Below are 22,671 nucleotides of genomic sequence, written 5' to 3' on the forward strand. Positions count from 1 at the left end.
GACAAAACACTTGCATGATAGAAATGGAATGGTAATGGGGGGAACAACATGCCAGCAAGGCGGTGAGGGTAGTTTTACCTCATGTGGAAACGTCTACAAGGACTTGGAAACCACGTAATTCTTTTTAATGAAGATTTATGAAATAGAAACATATGGACTGTACTTTAAGCTAAGCGTTAACTTTGTACTTATGCAGACTAAACGAAAGTTACCTCTAACCTCCAGCTGAGTTTCTAAATGAATGATCTTGGAGTTCACCTCTCATACTCGTCCTCGAAGTATATGTGTGTAAAAGTTTCAAGACTGACATTTGTGGGTCCCCTTCTTTACTTATATATGAGCTAATAGACCTCCCTATCAGCGTCAAATTTGAAAGGGCAGTCGCGGTATATATCGGAGCACATGAGGAAGTGATTACACAATAAAACTGTTGTTAGGTTAAAAGTTCTCTTTAATTTACTTACTACCTTTTCGATCATTCGAGTAGAATTGTATTTTCATGTAATATATTGCTAAATTAAAACTCTAAACACTACAAACATCAGCTTGTTGGATTATGGTCACAAATTGAGAGATTTCCCTTTACGAAAATGTTGAGAAATGTGAAATCTTATTCTCTATAGTAGTATCGCTGCACCCGATTAAAACTCATTGCAATATAAAAATTTCCTTGCAAAGTAGCTGAAATGACATAGAAAACAGAAAAACGAATAAATAAGGACTTGAGCTACGTACAAATGAACGCTTAGGTGGAACTTTGTCACGTAAATAAAGTTATGCTATCAGGTGATCAAGCGAGACTAAAAATCAGCACCTCTCCGCTGACAGACAGAACATTATCAATGGGAGGGGTGGCAACACATCCCTACTGACAGACAATACATTACAAGGTAATCCGTAGGCTAGTATATAGATATATAACATGTATGGACAGCACAATCAAACAGCTGCAGACTTTGAACGTTGTTTCAAAAGTTACCATCATTTTGCATTAAGGCATCCTCCGTGTTAATACACTTTCTCACTCTATCCTTCTCCCATCAGACCCCCCCCCCACTAGTTAGATATTTCCCCTTATACCCTTTCTAGGACGGAATGGCATCTTTGTCCACAAAATGGTGTTTAATTGCACTCCCAGAGATGACGGTTGTTAATATTTGATACATACGGACAGATCCGTATAAATGGCAACCAAAAACGTGAGATACTTAGGACCGACTTATTAACTATAGCCAGTGGCGTGCGAAACTAGGGAAAGGGAGTTCCCAACCTTTCGTCATGATTTGGTAGAAGTGGGTCAGTTGGGAGATTTTAACATTCAGCCGGGGAAGAATTAAGCCCCTTCTCGGGGTGTATAACTCATTTTTAACCACACAAACACACACACAAATCCAGAGCATTCATGAGCACAACCTTGTTTTGAGTGCCAATTATAGCCATACTTTATAGTCGTAATATGCCTCAGAATCGTCCATTTGACTTCAACATTTACAGACTCATAAATGGGGGAGAACCCCCACATCCCCTAAATGGGAGTCGGCTGCAACGATTCCACAGCCACACCAAAACCTTCATTCGCCACTCGCCATATAGGTTCAGCCCTAATTAATCAGTCGTTTGCCCCGTCTCCTCTAAACTGAGAAATACTATGCACAACACTGACTATATCACTTCATGCAGCTGATAGGTACGCAAACATGTTGCACACATGTATATGACCATTTTGATCATGGTAGAGTGAGACCACTGATAGTAACGATACATGAAAGAAAGTGCATAAGACAGTATGTCTGCAGTTTAATTTATATATAATCGTTAACCCAAGAAACTGTCATCCCTTCATGAAAGGGCATGGCGTTCTATGTAACTATGGGTAGATATGAGGCTCCTGTAGATGTATTTTGAGTGTGTCGGGGCAAAGGTTAGATGGATAACAGGAAGAATCATGCCCTGATATGTTCTACTGCAAGCAAAGGCATGTGTTATCCATCTTCCATTTATCTGGTGAATAACCCACCAGCAGCACGTACCACAGTTAACTTCATTAGCTATTTGTCTTACCTACGTACCATAATAATTCAAACACCTTGGGTCCGATACCAAACTATAACTATGACTATTATTGGAAATTAAGTTTATACACAAGATGTTCCAGTTTTAATGTTTTTACTAGCTTACCAGCTTATGTCATCCCATATTACATGCAAGAAGTCCTCTAATATCACACTACCCGGAATGTATCTTGATTAGTAATTTTATTTTTAGCTCTGTCTTTATTAAACGCAACTGAGTCAACATGGGAAACATTAACGTCTTGACCAGCCCAAAGTGGCCTGTTCCGTATATCAAGTTATATCTAGAGACTCTTTTACACCAAAGTGTAAAGTAGAGATCGGTCAAATCAATGAATTTTGGGCGTTATTACAGAGGAACTTGTACATAGTATATGAAGTATATGTAGCTAGCCAACGCATGGAGAGATCGTTACATAGTAGTTATGTTCAAGCTTGGACTCGAGTTACCTTTGAATAGGATGTGCATCACACTTTGGCACAGTGTCGGTTATCATAGTTTGAGACAGTACCCAGCAATATCTTACTTTTCACTGTTGAGATAGATATGATGTACTTTGGCAGAAATACCATCTAGGTATATAGTACTTGCGCATATAAGCACCCATAAATAATGACAATCAATTGACACCCGTGGATTTTTGGACTATGTTCTTAGCTACACCTGTATGTCCTTACCCTCTCCTCATCCAAATTTGATATATGGCATACATATGAAATTAACCAACCAAAGATTTTGCTACATACTTGTTTGTAACACATTTTGTTAATAACGGAAAACATATAACATCCTGTTAGTGACTAAAAATGTTCGAACTACATATTTAAGCTATAGGCAGAAATCATCGTAATTCATTATATAGTTACAATTCAATATTATGATAAAGTGATATAAAAAATGTCGGAGGACTTGTGATAAATAGGTGGAGCAAATAATATCAAATCATACCATGTATAATCAAATTATTGATTAATTAGTCATACCTAAAAAGAACTTAGATTTAGACTTTTGACACTTTTTTTGGTGAGACTTCGGGCCTGAGGATTATCTTGTATAAATGATAGCATGGCACCAAGTTAAAACGTTGAAACTACTGTACGCAAGTTTCAGCTCTAAAAGAAATAGAGAGACCTTTAGGAGTTTCTATAGCTTGAACGTTGAAATGTGTGGTGCAATTGGAGATGAATGTCACTAATTCCCGCCACCTCATTAATTGTAACTGTAAATACGTCCATTTTCTGTCTGTGAGTGCTCTATCTCTGAATTGACGCACAATTTTGTTTCCTTTGTTGAATTAACAGAAAATATGGTAACTATAGTTAGCTACCATCGTTCAGCGATGTAGGGCAGTCGCAGCCATAGAAAGGCGTACTTAAGGTTCCCTTAGGTGTATCCGTCAAAGTTTTAGATCTACCCGTTTACTCATTGCTGAGATGCTGACCCCTGTGGCATTCAGGTAGGTAAGTTGGTCAATTGGATGTCAGTGAACAAATAAATGGTGTACAAGCGTAAAGTTATCACCAAAGGTTATTGTGGTATAATTATTTATCATATGCAGTACATAATTCCAATCCGAATTCTATATATTGATTTTCGTGCTGGTCCGTGGAAGGAACGTTCTTGAACCACAGCTGCTAAACAACAACAGTTGCCTTACGTCATGTAAGTTGAAACACGTCCTTGGAAAGGCCTTCAATTGCTTAGTTAATGAGAGTTTCAATGAGCGTCCTCACACGTCCGTGATTGAGAGCTGTAGCACGTCCACGAACGAGAGCATCAATAAGTCCTCAAATGAGAGTGCTCCACTGGATACTAGCTACATAATCATACACCTGGCCATATGTTTGACCCAAGCACCTGTCGGGCGCAAGCCAGGAGCGGTTCCCTCTCTGATCATGTGATCACGAACCAAATATCTTGTCTGGTATGCTTATATAAATGAAAGAGAACTTTTCGGCGTGGTATAAGTTTTTTCGACATTTGAATTCAGTGAACTACTTTCGAGACAAAACTTACCATTTATTCTTTGCCAAAAGTTTGGACTTGAAGAACTGAGTTGAACGCATCATTGAACTGCTTGTTTACCTGTAAGTGTTAGTAATAGTATGTACAGTTTGCTAGATATCGGTAGTTATTATTTTGTGTAATAGCCCTATGCTATCTTAATAAGTCTGTTGAGTGCGATTATAATAAAAAATATAAAAAAATAAAACATTTCATTTCAAATTGAAGGTCAAACTTATTTTCTTGCATTGCAATAAAGTATATTATACAACACTAAAATACAGCTGCATACGTGGTCTACTGCATTACCATGCAATAGACTCAATGTATCATTTGTAGTAGAATGGTTTACGATGACTAGTTTACTTCAAGCGTTTATTTTAAATTATGTTGGAACTCTGCGCAAGAAGTCGGCTATAACCAGCTGTTTTAAAACCCTCCTTACAATGCTTTATAACTACATTGTTGCATAGCGTAATTCTGCTATATCAGAGATGTAACATTGTAAACAAATAAAATATATATAAGGGAATACAAACATCGTTAACATTGTGGGATAATCGGAAAAGTATTCTACGCCTTCCGCACGTTTAAATTATCAATAGTCTTGTTCAAAGAGGTTTGAATACAATGGTAGAATGTTCAGGAAATGTTATGGATATAATCCACTGACCGTCATTTAAATGTACCTTTCCGTTATATCTGAAATTTGTCCATGCTTTACCAGACAAGGCAGCACTTAAGTTTTCTGACCTAGTACTATACGGTAAATTCAACAGGATCAGATTCATACCAAGCCTACGACATTGTCACCACTGCTAAAAATCGGAACTGTTCAAAATGAAGATGCTGGAATTAGCTTTTCAGGTTCTGTGCTTGATCCTGGTTATACCTGGACAAGAAGGTAAATCAGGTCCGAAAGAAGATATTAGTTCTCATGAGTCCCGCAAACCGATACCATTGCATCATCCAGTCAATACCATTACGGTGAGTTAACTTCTAAAACCAGTTTACCAAAATAATATTTTTTAGAATGCGAAGAAAGAAATGATGTAATGCTACCCCACCCCTCCTATGTCATAACGGGATTCGAACTTACATAATATTCTCCTATGTTGAGGAGGGTTAACGGTGCAGTAGGTGGTCAATTGGTTGTGCAAGGGATGAATGTTCTCCAAAAGATCATAACTAAGTTTATGTTGTTTTATATCTTTTTAAGCTACAACGACCACAGTGCAATTAATTAAAAAGGATTTTCTGGTTGCTGGAATTGATTGCTTAGCAAAACCAGCATCTTTATAGTAGTTTTTATCGCAAAGTATTATATTTCTTAATATTTTGTAATAGTTTTTTTTATTCCATCTGGCAATATTATAATAATTCCACAGAAGAAAAGTAACATTGCTACATATTTGAGGCACTACAAAGCAGTACAGATAACTTTGACAGGTAACTTAACAATCAAAATGAATCATGTATCAAGAATTAACAACAAGAATTTATAGTTGCCTAAGTAAAGCTTTGAAGATATGACATCATAGACCTAGACTGTGATCTAACTTCCTAGGGTAGTTGAAGGTTCAGCCAGTCAAAATAGGTTTCATTTAACCAACCATATCCCGAGATAAGGACAACCTATTGATGTGTGGTTTTCAGCTAGGAGAGCGGAATATATTTCTGTTTAATATAAGTTTACATTTTGTGTCACCAGAAAATCTTTATCTGCATGAAGTGTACACAATCAAAGTGATTTGTCGCAGATATTCTTCATTGCCATTAACTGAATTGAGCGATTTCATAAGTGTGGAAAGCATTACATCGAAATTGTATTACAATAAGGATCAAAGTGTACAGATACACTCTCAATGGTAGACATCTACCTGAGCTGCCTGCTGCAAAGGTATAGTGCTTTACTGCAAACTGATGATTTATTTCACAAGAACATGTATACACGTATCGATTTCAGCTGGTCAAAAACTTGTCTCAACAAAGTGTCGATGATCCAAATTAATGAATAACAATTAATTATAACATATGCTAGACAGTAAAATTCAGCAAGCATGTTATTACCACATTAATTGTATCTTACTCATGAAAGGATGTTATAAAGTTGTTAGTAAGTATTTGAAGTAACATAAACAAAATCCCTTTACCAAGCTCATTTGTATAAATTATAGATGCAAATATATCTCATGTCAACAAAAACCTGTTTGTTTTTAAATGAAAATACACACTTGAGGTTATTAATGTATATTTTAACTGCTTATCGTTAGTATTGTCCTATGGTGGATTATGAAAGGTTGACGTACAGGGGCATTTACTTCAGTAACCGAAATCCTGCTGCGGACATTTTTCTAAAAAGAAGGTTCTTTGGAATAGTCATATTTAACAGTAAATGCTTGTATTTGTTAGCGTATCGACAATGTTGCAATTCATTCATGGTTATTTTGCTTTCCTTATCGTGATATTAATTGTGAGGCAGAAACATTACACTATAAACAATTGCACACAAACTGTCAACCGTATGACAAACAGTTATTTAACATCACCTGATATTGTTACTTGGATGCTTATGAACCTTACCTTTCTTTCATGTAACATTTCGGTACTATTTACTCACAGTTTCATAACTATTGCAATCGCTCTGAAGAAGATTTGGATGGCGGATTAAGACAAGAACTCACAGACATAAAAGATCTTCTAAACACCATCATCAGTACCCTAGAGAATACAGGTTAGAACGATTGTTTATCATCATGAGGAATTTTTCTGCTAACTTGGAAAAATATGTCATGATATCAATGTCAGTTTTGTAAACTGTCAATTTCTTTATATAAATGATCAGCTCTTGCTTCATATCGTCAAGTGTTATTGCCCACCTTAACCATTTACTAAGTGTTGGTCGTATTTATACGTATTTGGTCATAATATAATATGGCGTTTTTGTGCAAAAAGCGATATTTGTCACCAATGATATTTTTTAGGAAATGTATATGTTAGCAGATTGAGATCTGTTTCCAGTAGTGACATTTCACTGCAATAGATAATGAAACCATTTGCTATTCGAATCGTCGTTATAACCGTTCGAATTTTATATATGAAATATCGTATAAATATATATAAACATGTTGTACCCGTATTTATAAGCCATACAATATTTCACTATTGGTTCTGATGTTGTTCCTACGCTAACGGCATCTTCTAATTGTTTCAAAATTACCGTTTTCTTGTTAATGTTGTGTTTTCTCTTTCTTAGAATGCTGTAACAGTACCAACACTACTGAGATATCTAAACCAACTTCACAACCAAAGGATTGCTTGGATGTTCAAGAGAATGGTGGGTCTGAGAGTGGTGTGTATACCATCAAACCGGATGGCGCTGATCAGTTCCCAGTATTTTGTGACATGGATACTGATGGTGGAGGCTGGACGGTATGTTACAATGTGTACACAAAAATACCCAACATAAATGTAATATGTGAGGCTCAAAAACCGCTCACCTTTTCATCTAGTGACATACTAAAAAATATTAAGTTCTAACGTAGAAGTGGGACGATAAATCAATACGTCATTAATATGTACGATACAATCAAATACGTTCGAATAAGAAAAACAGTTGACATGGTTGGCAGGTAGTTATTATGACGATATAATGATATCATGCATATACATGTTCATGATGGTATTCATATGCCATATTAAATGAAGTGAAGTTGAGGCATTAGTTATCAACCCCAATATTTGTTAACGTTTAACAAGATTGCAGTGTTTTCCAGTGATCTGATACAATACTGTCACTGTCATGGTAAGTCATACTTCTAGCGACATTAATACCTAAGTGGTTGAAAACTCTAATAGCTAGTAGATTGTATTCTGTGAATGAGCATAAAGCTTTAAAATATTATTATCATATTAAATATCGTTTATAGTTACGAGTTTTATCAGAAGGAAAATGTTACCTGTTTAAAGGTTTTTCAAAGGCGAGAAGACGGTACGGAAGACTTCTACAGAAATTGGGACGACTATGAAAATGGCTTTGGTTCGTTAGAGGGAGAACATTGGTTGGGTAATGAGAAGCTATATAACTTGACGAAGCAGAAGACGTATGGACTTCATGTAGACTTGGGAGATTTTGAAGGTGCGTCTAGATATGCCAAGTATAATCTATTCGTCGTTGCTGGTCCTGCCGACAATTACAGACTCCAACTAGGATCATACTCCGGTGATGCCGGTAAGTCTGTGATGTGACGTCATAAGTCTAATTGTCATATAACCAATCAACCTGTAATATTACAGGCCAATAAGATAAGATGCTGGTTAGCCAATTCATCCCATTTTATCTCATTAAGTATGTAAGTATGAATACTCATGTACGCTACTGTACTATCACTCTCCATGCTTACTGCCACTCCTTACGGAAATACCATACACGCCATTGTTCATGGTTATTTACGTTACGTGAAATATATATTCAACAATCTAGAATGACTCTTCCTTTATTATATTGACGTCTTCCGAAACGTATAATATGACAAAGTTGCTTGCTCTTTAAGGTACCTGCGACTCGAAAGTTATAGACGAACCGAGATTTGTGTTTTCCAACCATCAATAGTCAAATTCTACCTACGATTGTGTAAAAGACGACTTAATTAAACAGTTTAGTCTTGAAATGGAATAGGTCAAGTAAAACAATAGCTTGAGAGCTAGTAATACTTCATATAACTATTTCGACTTACGACATATTCATCTCTAACATATGTACATGTCATTTAAAGCTTACTTGCTCATGACTTCGGCTCCTCGACGCTTAAACTTCTAATTGCTAAATGGTACTCCGAATGTGTTTAAGTTCTAATACTCAACCACGTGGTATTGGATAACATGAGACACCTTTTGTCCTTCATACATTTCTTTTTTTTTTGGAAACGTGTCAGGTGATAACATCTCCCATTAATTTGAATTAAATCATAGGAACACACCTAATGGTTTGCAAGATATTCCAGCGAGTTTAAATGATAACTTGCCTGATATGTTCAAAACGTTATTTTTCAAATTTTCAGAGAGTCCTAGACTTTCAGCCGTGAATTTTAAAGCGTTTAGGACATATGAAAACAAAACAAAATGTGACTAAAGTCATTCTTTAATAAACATCACCGGTAGCTTCGGTAACAAATGCGTATTGCGCATGTGCATAATATTAAATAATATTTAAATAACCATAATATATATTATTAACAGCTGGTATTCAAATGTTTTGCTTTGTTGGCCCTTGTTTGTACCATTATCACCTTGGTGACCCACCAGTGTGGAATGCTGTGGTCTGTGTTTGTGATGTACAGGGAAAAGGTATAACCTTTGAGTTATTTGTAAGTGGTTAAGGGTGCTTAACTGCACAATCGTGTCATATAGTCCACCTTTTCAAATTTCTTTAATTAATGTTTAACATTGACACACTTTACCTCATACATCGGCTGTCCCCCCCCCCCCCCCGGATTTTTAGTAGTCTCATACATGATAGTTCCACAGTGCAATGTCGTGTTTATGTATAACTATATCACATAGGCCGATACTGGAAATGTGTTAAACACCCGAATAATAACCAGCAGTTGTAAAATGACAAAGAAAATATTAGTGTCCAATACATTGCACAGTGCCATATATTACAGTGTGCCATACATTACACTGTCCCATTAAATCGTAGTACCACGAGTAAGTTGTGAAAAGCTCCCGAACACTCACATCATGTGATATTTGAATGGATCTTTCCGTTATACTTGCAGGTAATGCTATGGGTGTTTGTCAAAACAAACAGTTCTCTACATTTGATCAAGACCACGATACTTGGGGCAGCAGCTGTGCCTTGAGGTATAAGGGAGGATGGTGGTATCAGCATTGTCACTACGCCAACCTCAACGGAGAATATCATGAAGGAGCATCCGCTTATGGTGTTGGTCTCAATTGGGCACAATGGAAAGGCTATACATACTCAGTTAAATTTACTGAAATGAAGCTGAGACCAGTTTGATATATTCGTCTTCATCTTCAAATATATTTAATGGGTTCAATTAATTATGTTGGCTGTGCAGATACAGTTGACAAAGAATCCCGATAACAAACATAGCCAGTAATGTTATTGTTTTAATTTAAATGCACTCTTACTTATGATAATATTTAAAAGAGATCATCGTATTGGGGTCTGATCGCAGATAAACCTTAACTATTTGTTCGATCATTCATTTTTTTTTTTCGATTTACTCTTAAGTTTAGAATCTAAATTTAATAGAAATATGCCAACCTCAGTAACTTGTCTTTATTGTTTGTTTGAGTGTGTAGGAGCGTGAGTTGGTAGGTGTTGATTTACATCAAATTAAATACTTTATGCCTCTGTCAATAAATATAAGCTGCTCAAATCTGACTGACGTTTATGATAAGTGAATGTAACTTCACATTTCTCCAGGAAATATTTCAGAGCTAAATTTAAGTTAGATATGTAAAAGAGGAAAGATAATCAAAGCGTCCTCTCCAAATATTCACGATTCATTGTATTATATTTGGACTTGGAACGAGCAGATATGATTTCATAGATGCAAATGTAATTAAAATACTCTTTTGATTTTTCTTTATTTTCAATCCATTGGTTCATCAATTGGCCTAAGAGTAAATAAATTCTGATAAAGAAGAAACCAAATTGAAATTTTGAAGACATACAACACACTGCTAAGAAGTTTGCTCCAATCATGTCTACTTTGATTAGGAGTTGAAAGAACATTCACCATGATTTTTGTTCTCTTAGACATGTTTAAAGTAAAGTTCCCCTTAACTAGCATAACATCAGTTTAGTTAACATTATACATGTTTCAATGGTCCATAGAATATTCTTCTTTCATGAAAATGTAAAAGGTTTTCGTCATGTTTTCATTCTTGGAGCTTTGAAGGGTGTGAAGACTCGTGCAAAAAGAAACGTCTAATGCCGGTAATTAAACATATTCTCGAATGAGGTGCTAAACACTCACCATCGATCCCTGAAAAAACACACACAAGTTGCTACTGTCGGTAATTAGACACTAGTGTACAGTCAGTACATACAGCTGCGGTCAATACCCACAGCACAGTATACACAAGATACAGCGATGGACATCTCAGGCCGAACTAAAGATAACAGTTAAGGTATCACGTTTCATTACCGTCTGCATATTGTAGGGACAGGAACAAAACGTCACTTGTAAGCAACGGAAAGTTTTTGGATGGTCGCACGCGACATGGGGCGAGTCTTCGATGCCTTTAATGTTTCTTTATTTATGAGCTGAAACTCTATAATATTCTTTCAAATCAAATGACGATTAAAATTGTAATACAAAGGGAAGTTTGTGATGACAATAAAGTCAGTGACAGATGAAAATTGCCTATTGATCTTTGTATAAAAATTGTATCAATACCTTTCTCTTTGCAGGATCAAAATAACAGCTGTCATTCTCAGAGACATGTTCACAGGAACGGTATATTACTTCAATGGGTGTTCTCCTTACCTAACATACATTAAGCTGCTTCTGTGTATTGCTATTGTATATCCAAATATACTTCGTACTTTGTGATACTGGTTAGTTCAGTCTTTCGGTCACAAGCTGGATGTAATAAGGGTATTGAAACGTAGCCTTGAAGTGAGCTCCATTATCTGTAAAATGTTAACGTTTTATACTTATTTTCCCATCTCTGTCTGCTTGCTAGTAGTACGAGTACTATAAATTCATATGCCGCAAAAATTGAGCAAAAGTAGATCATTCTGTTTCAAGTTGTAAATATCACAACTACTGAACGACTATGTACCTTTCTACGCAATGGAAGATTTACGGTCATTAAGTGGACACTGGGCATTGTTGGCCCGTGATATACCACTTTTTTTGTTGAACTTTTTAATGACAAACATGATAAAGTATATCAAATGCATCTTTAATGGTTAATGAGTGAAATGGTTAATGGTGAAAGTCGGCCTAAGTACCAATTTTCAGCTTTACAGGAATCGAGGATACAAATGGGGCACAGCCAAATGGTTGTCAATTTTTGTTAATTTTAAAGGGCACCATAACAAATTGAGAAGGCATCACCGCCAAATATCAAATGGGCACCAAATTAGTTATGTTCACTTTCAACAAATTGTCACATAAAAAAACATGAGTAACTGTCAAAAGTATGATCAATAAGACCATATTTGAAGCGTTGAATTAGTAAGCATGATTTGCGAGCCACACTCGTACTCACAATCAACTTTATCGTTAATATAATTATAGCCAGATACAGAAATGAAAGGCACATAAGTATAATCAAACAATCACCCATTTCTTTACGCGGTATGAGCCGTATGACCTACTCACGTCACTACTTTGTTCCAAGTAATTGTTGGTTGATATTGTTTCGAAAGCGGTAGATACAACTCCTATTAAAGGGTTCCCGTATTAACACATATGCAAAGTAATCGTATTCCATTTTAAAGATATTCTAGTTAAGGGCATCAAAATGAAGAATAGTCAATTATACGAATCACAAGAATTTTAAAGGGAGGGGGTACCACCCCGACTTTGAAGTCGAAACGACTTCGAGTCGACTACAACTATTTATGGACACTGGACGCTGATTTTAGAACAAAAAAAGCTGTTTGGGGTTTTCAGGGCGGATAGTATTGCGGGGCCCGTAAAGAACCGCCCTAGAATCAGGTAAAGCTAGGCCTAGATCACAAACTGAATAATATAGCATTACTGTTAGCCCTAACGTACTTAGACATTTAACTAGCCCATTAGTAGTAAAACATTTGGCCTAACTATATCCACTCGAATAAAAGGAACTTAAACAAGGAAATGTATGTATGTATATATGTATGTATGTATGTATGTATGTATGTATGTATGTATGTATGTATGTATGTATGTATGTATGTATGTATGTATGTATGTATGTATGTATGTATGTATGTATGTATGTATGTATGTATGTATGTATGTATGTATGTATGTATGTATGTATGTATGTATGTATGTATGTATGTATGTATGTATGTATGTATGTATGTATGTATGTGTGTATGTATGTATGTATGTATATGTGATCTTCCCGCAAGCAGGAACTCGCGAAAGAAGCCATGAAGGCTTACCCAACACGTGTTGTACCCAATGTACCCAACACGTGGATTCTCTCTCTGAAAAATGCTTTTCAGCTTCAGTTCAAAATTGGAAGAAATCTTTCCCAATTATGCACTGGATTCAGTTGTACATCGTACACCAATGTACGATGCACAGTCTTCACATGCGTGTAAACAAAAATTGAAGACGGTTGTCTTGAATTCGGTGTTTGTTTATCAGATAAACCAAGATTGTATAAGCAAACAACTCAGAATATGTGTGTAACTGTTTCTGTATAATATGTCCGCCGTTTGTGTTTTAGGTGGGCCAGACGTTTTCGAGGGGCAACATCCCCCTACGTCTCAACCTTCTTTGGCCAATGCCCTAATTCGCCCCCTACAGAGCAATAAAATATTCCTGTTTCCTTTAAAAATTTTAGATATTGAGATCAATTATGATACTGTCCAACCGAAATCTTTTGTGGATCCTTTGAGTCGGCTATATCAGAAGGGATCCTGAAAACAGTTGCCCAGATGAGGAAAATGAAAATTTCGAGCACAATATCGTGGTACATAAATATATATATATATATATATATATATATATATATATATATATATATATATATATATATATATATATATATATATATATATATATATATATATTATATATATATATATATATTTATATATATATATATACAAATTAAACATTCAGCAATCCAATTTGAAGGACGCGTTGCAGACATTATGCCGAGTATACTCAATAAAAGTTGTTCTATGGTTGGTCACTAGGGTACACCAGATGAAGATTAAATGATATAACACGCTATTGTTCCAAGGATGTCAATACCTAAACAATAACCTTTGCCACTCTGTGACTTTCAAATGATTTTGAAATACGAAGCCATCCATCACTGGCTTGTATTAAAAATTAAAAATGATTGTTAATTGAATATAATATTACTTAATTTATTATCATTCTTGTCATTCAAAAGAAGATTAAGACGGCGACTATATATATTTGCCCTTCTATCATCTCGATATCTCGTACCAGATTAACTAACTCATTGTTATATTAACGCAATTAGCTTATCAGGTTCTTTTCTTAGTGATCGCGTGATTAACAGGGTCCGAATTGGGTACTAGAGATTCAGTGACTGCTCGAACAATGGTTCTAAACTTAAACCTGTCCAACAAAAAATGTTTCCAAACAAGATTAAGATACCCTTCTAATATCTCGATACCTCGTGACAGATTAGTTCCGTTACTGATTTATTAACGCCATAAGCTAATCAGAACGTTTACTTAATTATCGCTTGAATAGCAGGGTCCAAGTAAGGTACTTGAGAAGGACTTCAGTGACTGATCAAACAATGGCTCGAAATTTAAACCTGTCTAACAAAAGCTGCCATATGTTTTATAATAACAGGTGTATATTGCACCAACCTTTATGGAAGGCGCAGGTTCACGGGTTTTGTAATTGTGAACATGTCTTCCTCTGCTTTTTTAGTCGACCTCCACTCCAGATCAAAGACGAGTTTAGATGTCGAATGGTACATGCTGAGGCACATTTAGACTACATCTTTTTAATAATTAGGTTCCAAGCACGGTCGTGGTAGAAAACATCCTTCAAAGTTTATGTCAGGTTGAAAGAGGCATGTACACAACATTTGAGGGTCCCCCCGCCCTCCCCCGCCCTAACACCATCCAGCAAGAAAAACAGTGATGTGGAGCATATTCCTTTTCTTTCTAGATGAAAGGCCAGCAGTCTCTCACTTCAACTGTAAGTGTACTTATTTTCCTGAAGCAAAGTAATTGAAGAAAATCCAACTTGTTCCCACGAGGATCTTATTTAACAAGGTTACTCTGATTTGTGGCAAGTTTTCAAGTTACGATTTCTCATGGCCACTCATGGAACGTGTCAAACCGGACTTAATTAAACGGCCAAATAGTATCAGTTTTATATAGTGAGGGTGGAATTAAAGTGACACTTATGGAAACATTTATTAAGAATTTAAAGTGTACTTGGGTTAAACGATACTGTAACGATATGAGCTCTGGAAAATTTTTTCTCGATATTGCGTTAGGTCAAGTTGGCAAAAAGTTATAATTTTCAGCGCAATTGTGCTAAGGGAGATATTCACGACATTAATAATGCTTTTGTTAATCAAGTTTTAATTCTGTTCAGTAAGAGTCAAGCCAATAATAGCCAGTGTTTCTTCTGTACAACACAGGAATAGAGTCTAGAGCACCTGTTTTGGAATTGTCAGTTCAAGTTAAATTTTATTTTAGAAGTAGAAATTTTGCTTTTATCCGGGCGGGATTGATTTACAGTCAAATTTATAACATTTAGCACACCCGGTGCATAAATTCGACTGCAGCGACGTGACCTTACTTGTAATTTATCTAAACGCACGTCACTTGGTAAACACACTTGCTGGTAACGTATTAAGTCTACTTATCCATTATATCATTTTGTCTTGCGATATTTACCGCAGAGTACCACTAGACTACCGTTCATTGAGTTTGAAAAAAAGGTAAGGTACAAATGTCTTAGAAATTTCATAATAATGTATAGACATGTTTTAGTTATGCCGTTCCTTATAGTCGTGTTCTCACAACAATTGCATTTGCTATATTATACGCATGTGGCTGCTTTTTCCTTTCTTCTTATCAAAATATTGTGACTTTTGGTAAATTGTGCATTGGTAACACATGCTCTTATATCATAGTTTTTAGAGTGCACATACTTACAACTTGATGAAAATTGACAAGTGTCACTGGATTCGGATGGCAGTCTTAATACCGGAACAGGTCATGAGGGTGTACTTTAAGAACACGACACCACGAATCTTACTGGGTTTTTGAATTATACTTGCATCTTGTTTGCAAAACATTTTATTGTAAATTGATCGATATTCCAACAGTGTCATCGTTTCCCGGCTATTATTTGCAATCATGTCGGGGATAGTACCAGTGCCAGCTGAGACTTCATCTACAACTCATGGTGGACATCGTAAGTGACTTATTAGTTAGAAGACATGTTTAATGAAGAATTCTTTATCTACCAATTATATATTAGAGCATACCTTTCTTTCATTTTGCAAACTATAATGCAACGATATGATTTCACTTCTCGCTTGGTTAGTTCCACATTTCTAAACTTAAAACAACGAATCCCTACAAGCACTGGTTAAAATACTGTTGTTATGTATTGTAGAAAAGCTGGGAAATCTAAATTCCTTATTTCCAAGCTCGAATTCTATTGTTGATTTGGACATTGTTTTGGACAGTGTTTGTAATGTTATCAGTTATAAAACAGTATTCTATTGTACATTAATGCTGTTACTTTTCAAGGATTGCACAAAGATGGAGACAAATCGCAGCGACATACGTCTGAACAGTTAAGTCATGGTAAGCTTTGATCCGATTTTTTTTCTCAAGAATTTCACATGTTATTCCTTAACTCAAACCCCGAACAGCACTTATAATGTTCCTGTCTGCAATTAGAATGCAAACATATGAAAAGTTTAAAGGCATACAATTATTCCAATGTACCACAAAATAAAAATTGAGGTCAATTTTATGCTTTACAATGAGATCTTATCTACAACAGTAATAATGGATCGTACTTTACAACTTTGTTCATAATATTGCGAAATCTTTCAAGTCTTAAACAAATAGCGCGAAACTGAACACCAATATTATTTAGATTCTTATACTCTGTAATACTATCAATGAAAATGAATGTCCCAAAATTAATTGTCTTTTAAAAATTAGTTTGATAGTCTGTTACAGTATAAACATATTTCAGAAGTAATTTTAAATTTAATTTGGAAGCACAATTCCAAAGCTGAAGATTTTCTTGTTCGCCCAAAAATGATGTATTTTTTTTTATAGTTACAACTCCATAGCAATACAATTGGAAACTATTTTACAATTACTTTCAATTTATGCAAAATTATGAGTGCCAATATTACTTATTGATCCTCTGATTGTCAATTGCTCGTTACTCTCCAAATACAGAAGGTTGGGGTGAATTCCTTGTCAACATGTCGAACGAAATAGACCGTAAGACTGCACAGTCACTTGCAACTATTTACCAGTTTTCAACAGCGGACATTGGCAGGATAGAAGAAGTAATATATCCTGGTGACGTATTTACAAGAATGATGGTTACGAAGGGTCATATCACTTCTAGTGATATCAGTTCTCTCTTGGAGAATCTAAGGAAAGTAGGTGGCAAAGGTGTTGCGAGTAAAATAGAAGTCCATTTTCAACGCGCTATGAAATCTACGACAATCGTTGAAAGACGTGACGGTGAGTGTTTCATATACGATTCAAAGGAACGTGAACAATCCGAGTTATAAAAATTGTTTTTTAACCGATTGCAAAACCAAGATACGATAAAAAACAATATGCTTCATAATCACGGGAAAGCAACATAACGATCTTTCGACATTAATATAAAATGCCCTAACCTTTTGCTTTCAGTAACAAACGTTCTTTAATTGCCTATTTGACAGATTACGAAGAATTGAAAGTAAATTTAATAAAAATACTGGACCGTGCGACTCACACAGCCCAAATTCTTGCAATATACTTTGACATCCCACCTTGGACGTTCGGCCAATTACAGAAGGATCCCTCTCCGGGGTGCGTATTGGTCTCGTATCTTGAAGCGGTTCATGTAATGTCCAAAGAGAACTGCAAAGAAGTGATCACCGCTTTGGAAAACATTGGTGCGACAGACATACTTAAGGAAACATTTGAACAAGACCTACGGAGTGAGAATGGTAACCTTCAACGGAAAACTGACGGTACGTCACACAGTCACACAGTCACAAAGTCACATATGATTGTCCAAGGGTATCATACCACGATGTTCTTCTCTTTGTGTTAGCTTGTGTGCTTTCCATTAGTCACGTGTTCTTTTCATCATTGCTGAAACTTCATTTATGTTAATTCTGCTGATACATACTGCACATTCGTTCTATGCAAATGTCTATTGGACTGAATCACTTCTCTTGTTAATGTTAAGTGTAAAATGATATTCCCATGTATTAATATTATCTTCTTAACTTCTCTGAGCATGTAAGCCTTTGTTACACCTATCATTCTTAATCATAGATCATTTAGGCTTGTTCCAGTAATTCAATTTTTACCAGTTTATATGAAATAAATAATTATCTTCAAGCGAGATACCTGCATGAAACAGTAGAGTGAGCATAAATATAGCTTTTCTATTTTTTTCGGTTTAAAGTTTGCATCTATTCCTCTCCTTCGTGACATAAATATTCATTTTAGGATTTATCTTTCTTGTAGACCAAAAAAAGGTTCCACATGTATCAAGAACGTTTAACAATCATATTTATCTCCTATTGCGATTTCATGCAAGTAGTATATTATCCACCGTAATTTATCCGAGCAGTTGCTTATTCATTCTTGCAGAAATAAATCCAAACGTTACTTCTACGGTACAGATAGAGGGCCCTCTTAGCGTTGCGTCGACTCCACAAACCATTATTAACAGTGGTAGTAACAGCATCAACTCTGCTACAACGAAAGTGAGTATTTTAAGATATGATATCCGTGATCACACTATCTTTTATGTGACATGTTGAATAAACGATACGAATAAACTGACCTTGCTCTAAGTTTCTCTTCACTGTCATCATGACACTATAATTATGGTAAGCCTATATTTCATAGATATGTGATGTACCGATACAGCTTACGCAAATACTAATCAACTTCAGGACTCATTCAAACGTGATATATAGAGTTGGAGAGATTGTTCATTATGTACAATGAAAGTTTGACAGCCCTGTTGAATTAGCTAACGAATCGCATGGTGGACCGATTCACACAGAGATTAAAGTAACTACTTTAAATCTTAAAGTATTGTACTACAGTAAAATATGGATCTTGTTTATAAATATGATAAATTGTTGGCATGTGCTATTAGGTTTACAATAAGACTGAGGATATGTGTACTTCCAGCAAATGCATCAAACTTAATTTGTTGGAATTACACATATCCTTAGTTTTTAATGTAATCATGATAGCACATGCTTCCGATTAATAGCACGATTAAGTTTTTACTTTGCTACAAAACTTAAAGTGTTATCTATGTGTATTGGGTTTTATCAATGCTAATTGGACTTAGGAAAGTGTGCAACTATTTTGAAGAGCACTTGTTAGTTTCATAATTCCGTTGGACTATGCAGTAATTAGTGTGTGAGATTCATCAGTTATTTAAATTTAGTGAGCTTGAGTCATGTAAAACAAACTTGTCGGTTTAAGTTTTGTTTAGATAAACAGTGATTTTAATTAATCCAGTAGTATTGCAGAAGAACATATAACATACAGTAAGCTCGTAATATATATGACAGTATGATATTTCATTCCCTTGACTTAATATATAAGTTCGTTTCTAACTTTCTAGATGGAACAGTCTCCCAAGTTTGAAATCCTTCAAAGCAGGCCCAAAGAAGATACATGCGTTTGCAATACTGGCGACTCCCGCAGTTTCAAAAAATATTCTTCAAATGAAAGTATTGTAGGAGCTATTTGTAAGACTTGCGGAAAGGAATGGCTACAGAAAATGTTCCTTGGAGACCTCGCCACTACGAGAGAGATTTCTGTAGATGGTCAACCGCTTTGCCTTCGAAGATGTTCCACTAATATTTCAGAATCTTTGCCCAGCAAGAAAGACAAAGATCGTTCAACATTCAAAGTAGGCGATCACATTGAATGGAAATCAGATGAACACCATCAAAACTTAAATGCAATTATAGAATCTATTGACACGGACGAAAACGTGTCGCTAATTGTCATTGAAGCGTCCAACTTTGGTCAAATTAAGATTTATGGACAGGACAATTGTCATTCAAAACTTAACGATTTACATGCCATTACTTATGAGAGCAATGGCGAAGTACCAGACAAACCAGATTTGGTAAGGGCACGGGCGCTTGCATGGTGCACAGGCGATTCATACATTTCCAACATATTCCTTACTGAAATCACGAGGTTTATAAGGTACTGTAAGTTTGGTTCAGATTTGCAATGGAGGGTGATGGGGCATGTAGGTGAGGTAGTTACAAATGCACTAAAGAACACACTGGGTTCTACATGGGTAACTGGAAGAGAGGTTAACAATTCTTTCTCATTGGATACAAAGTATTTTGCACCAGATGTTCATTCTGGTATCTATATTATAATTGCCAATTCAGCATTCACATTTCATCTCAACGAGCGTGACGCACACACAACAATAGAGAAAAACCTGTTTAGGTCGTTTTGTACAAAGTTCTCAAAATGTTTGTCTTACCACAACTTCCTAATTTATGAGATGCTCTCTGAAAGACCATGGGCAGAGGAAAACTGGTATGTAAAACTGCGTCCAACGGATATGGTCGTCCCAATTCTGATCAAAAGCATTGAACAAGTACCTCGATCTCCTCGAACTTTTTTTAATCCTCTCGCATCAGTTGTTGGCCATGCTATTCATTTGACAATGAAAAAAAACGACGAAGAAGTCCAACTTAATGACTTACTACCCGGTGATCATATAGTCACCACTCACAGTACTGTCCATCCTCGCTGTCACGCAATCGTTACTTCCGTAAACCTAGAAATGGGAGAAATAGGATTAATTCGTAATGTATTCCGTAGCGGTGTTCAGGAAAAAGTAGAGAAAGTATCACCCCCTATTTTACGTGTAGTTTACAAGGGGGATACCTGTTCTCCAGAAGAAGTCATCAAAAAGGCTAGATCTCAATTAGTTGGAGGTCCTTATTCAAAGTTCAATATCCTAACAAAAAATTGCAAACATTTTGCTGTTTGGTGTAAAAGCAAAACGGATGAAAGTAGTAAATCGCCCTCTGAGAGTAGTAAGTCTCCCTGAACATAGATAGTCCCTACACAGGGTTGGTACAACTACTAAAGGTTGAAAGAAACCAACATCACTTTCAAATTAAATATCTTAGCACCTTTTCAGTTTTTTAATGCAATTACGTTTTTATTTGCTAATGCATATTTTCTTGTGAATACCACAAGTTACGCGGCTTAAAATTTATTTACATTTTTATACTTGGTGTGTAAAGTTTCAACATTTAAATTAGTTATATACAAGTTAAAAGATGAACTGATTTTACATTGACAATACAAGACAATACAAGACAATATGAACAAAGTTGTATTAATTAAAGACCACTATAGATGATTTATTTTGAAGTGAACAGTGAATGTGGCACTAACGTTCGTTAAGCTTTGAAAGTAATTAAGGTAGTGTCTTGGGTTCGATTTAAAAGGAATCTGGTTTGACAATTTGCACAGAGGAAATCAGGTGTTAAAAATATTCATAATTTTTAATTTTTATGATGAATTACATAGAAGACGCAAAAAAGTACTGTCTCGAATTATGCGATAGAAAAACACGTTTTATTATCTTATAATAAGAATGTAATTATTTGAATAGCGTTTGCGTCCATGACCTTTCTTTTTGCCAAAGTTAGGTATTTAAACGCTAATAACTATGTTAAACAAGTATGATATGTTATGATACGATGATATAACAGTTTCCCACCTTTTCGACTTACTCAAGTTTCAGATATTCAACCTAGGCCAGCGACGTAATATTTAGTTTGAGTTTACTGTTATTTGAAACCATACAGTTTGTATATAGTTAAAGGTCAGTTGATGTTAGTAATCATAGATAATGAGCCCATATGTAGATATATTCACCACTTGTTAAAAATTTAATATAGTCAATTAATTCTCCTTGGGAATTTTGAAAATTTTGCAATGTTTTGGTAAGTTATCATTCATTATAGGTTCCTTTGACTAATAGTAATTAATATCATACAATATTGTACACATATCAGTTGAAGATACTCAAAACAGATCTGTTTTCTCCCAGATGTCTTTTAAACCGATCAATCTTGGTGTGTCAGCCATGTACAAAGGTCCTCTTAAATTGTAGTAATACGTTGCCACATCCTAGCTATCATAAGTGTCATCAATGCAAAGCAGCCCAAAAGGACATCGAGATAGTACGTGGAAGTTCAACCTTAAACATTTAACTTTTCTCATTGTTTTTGTTCCTGTTGTTACTAATATAATTCATAAAATATTGTAAAGTTGGATTGGAGACGGTTTGCTCAATACGTCGTTACGTAAGTTTAACAGGCTTACTAAATCCATTGGAGTTTCTTTTCCGTCGTCTTTATTTGTGACTTTTGTAGTAAAGCACCATTGGCCAGTACATTTACCCACGTATACAGCCGATACCCATAGCTCGTACAGCAACTACTGTCCATGTCCCACAGCCGTGCGTCAGTAATTACTACTTTGTGTTCGTAACACGGTAACATGTGTTGCAGGTGGCACTGTAACAATATCAACGCTGTTAACTTGCTCCCATGCAATACAACGAGCTGCGCGACTGGACAAAAGGAGTATTAGAAGATGAG

General features: G+C 35.6%; 2 protein-coding genes across 5 annotated transcripts in view; both read left to right on the top strand.

Annotated features, from left to right (window-relative positions):
- LOC139970274 (microfibril-associated glycoprotein 4-like) overlaps window positions 1-11,660 on the top strand; it is a 53,060-nt gene extending 41,400 nt beyond the window's left edge. The window contains exons 1-6 of one of the 4 annotated variants that reach the window (XM_071975946.1): window positions 3,399-3,533; window positions 4,857-5,064; window positions 6,700-6,811; window positions 7,334-7,509; window positions 8,047-8,308; window positions 9,858-11,660. In XM_071975946.1, the coding sequence (XP_071832047.1) occupies window positions 4,918-5,064; window positions 6,700-6,811; window positions 7,334-7,509; window positions 8,047-8,308; window positions 9,858-10,102 (942 nt within the window). In that variant the 5' untranslated portion in view covers window positions 3,399-3,533; window positions 4,857-4,917 and the 3' untranslated portion in view covers window positions 10,103-11,660. Of the gene's footprint in view, window positions 1-3,398; window positions 3,534-3,564; window positions 4,161-4,856; window positions 5,065-6,699; window positions 6,812-7,333; window positions 7,510-8,046; window positions 8,309-9,857 lie in introns of those variants that run through there. The other 3 variants (XM_071975947.1, XM_071975945.1, XM_071975944.1) reach the window with 3 other exon arrangements.
- A 4,009-nt stretch (window positions 11,661-15,669) lies between these two features.
- Window positions 15,670-22,374, top strand: LOC139970136 (uncharacterized). The gene is made up of 7 exons (XM_071975787.1): window positions 15,670-15,729; window positions 16,120-16,208; window positions 16,550-16,606; window positions 17,219-17,512; window positions 17,719-18,012; window positions 18,644-18,759; window positions 19,641-22,374. Exons 2-7 carry the CDS (start codon window positions 16,151-16,153, stop codon window positions 21,102-21,104), a joined length of 2,283 nt encoding a protein of 760 aa, XP_071831888.1. The 5' UTR covers window positions 15,670-15,729; window positions 16,120-16,150; the 3' UTR covers window positions 21,105-22,374.
- Window positions 22,375-22,671: the final 297 nt, after the last annotated feature.

The sequence above is a fragment of the Apostichopus japonicus genome, chromosome 7, assembly GCF_037975245.1.
Source record: "Apostichopus japonicus isolate 1M-3 chromosome 7, ASM3797524v1, whole genome shotgun sequence".
In the NCBI taxonomy this organism is placed as follows: Eukaryota; Metazoa; Echinodermata; class Holothuroidea; order Aspidochirotida; family Stichopodidae; genus Apostichopus; species Apostichopus japonicus.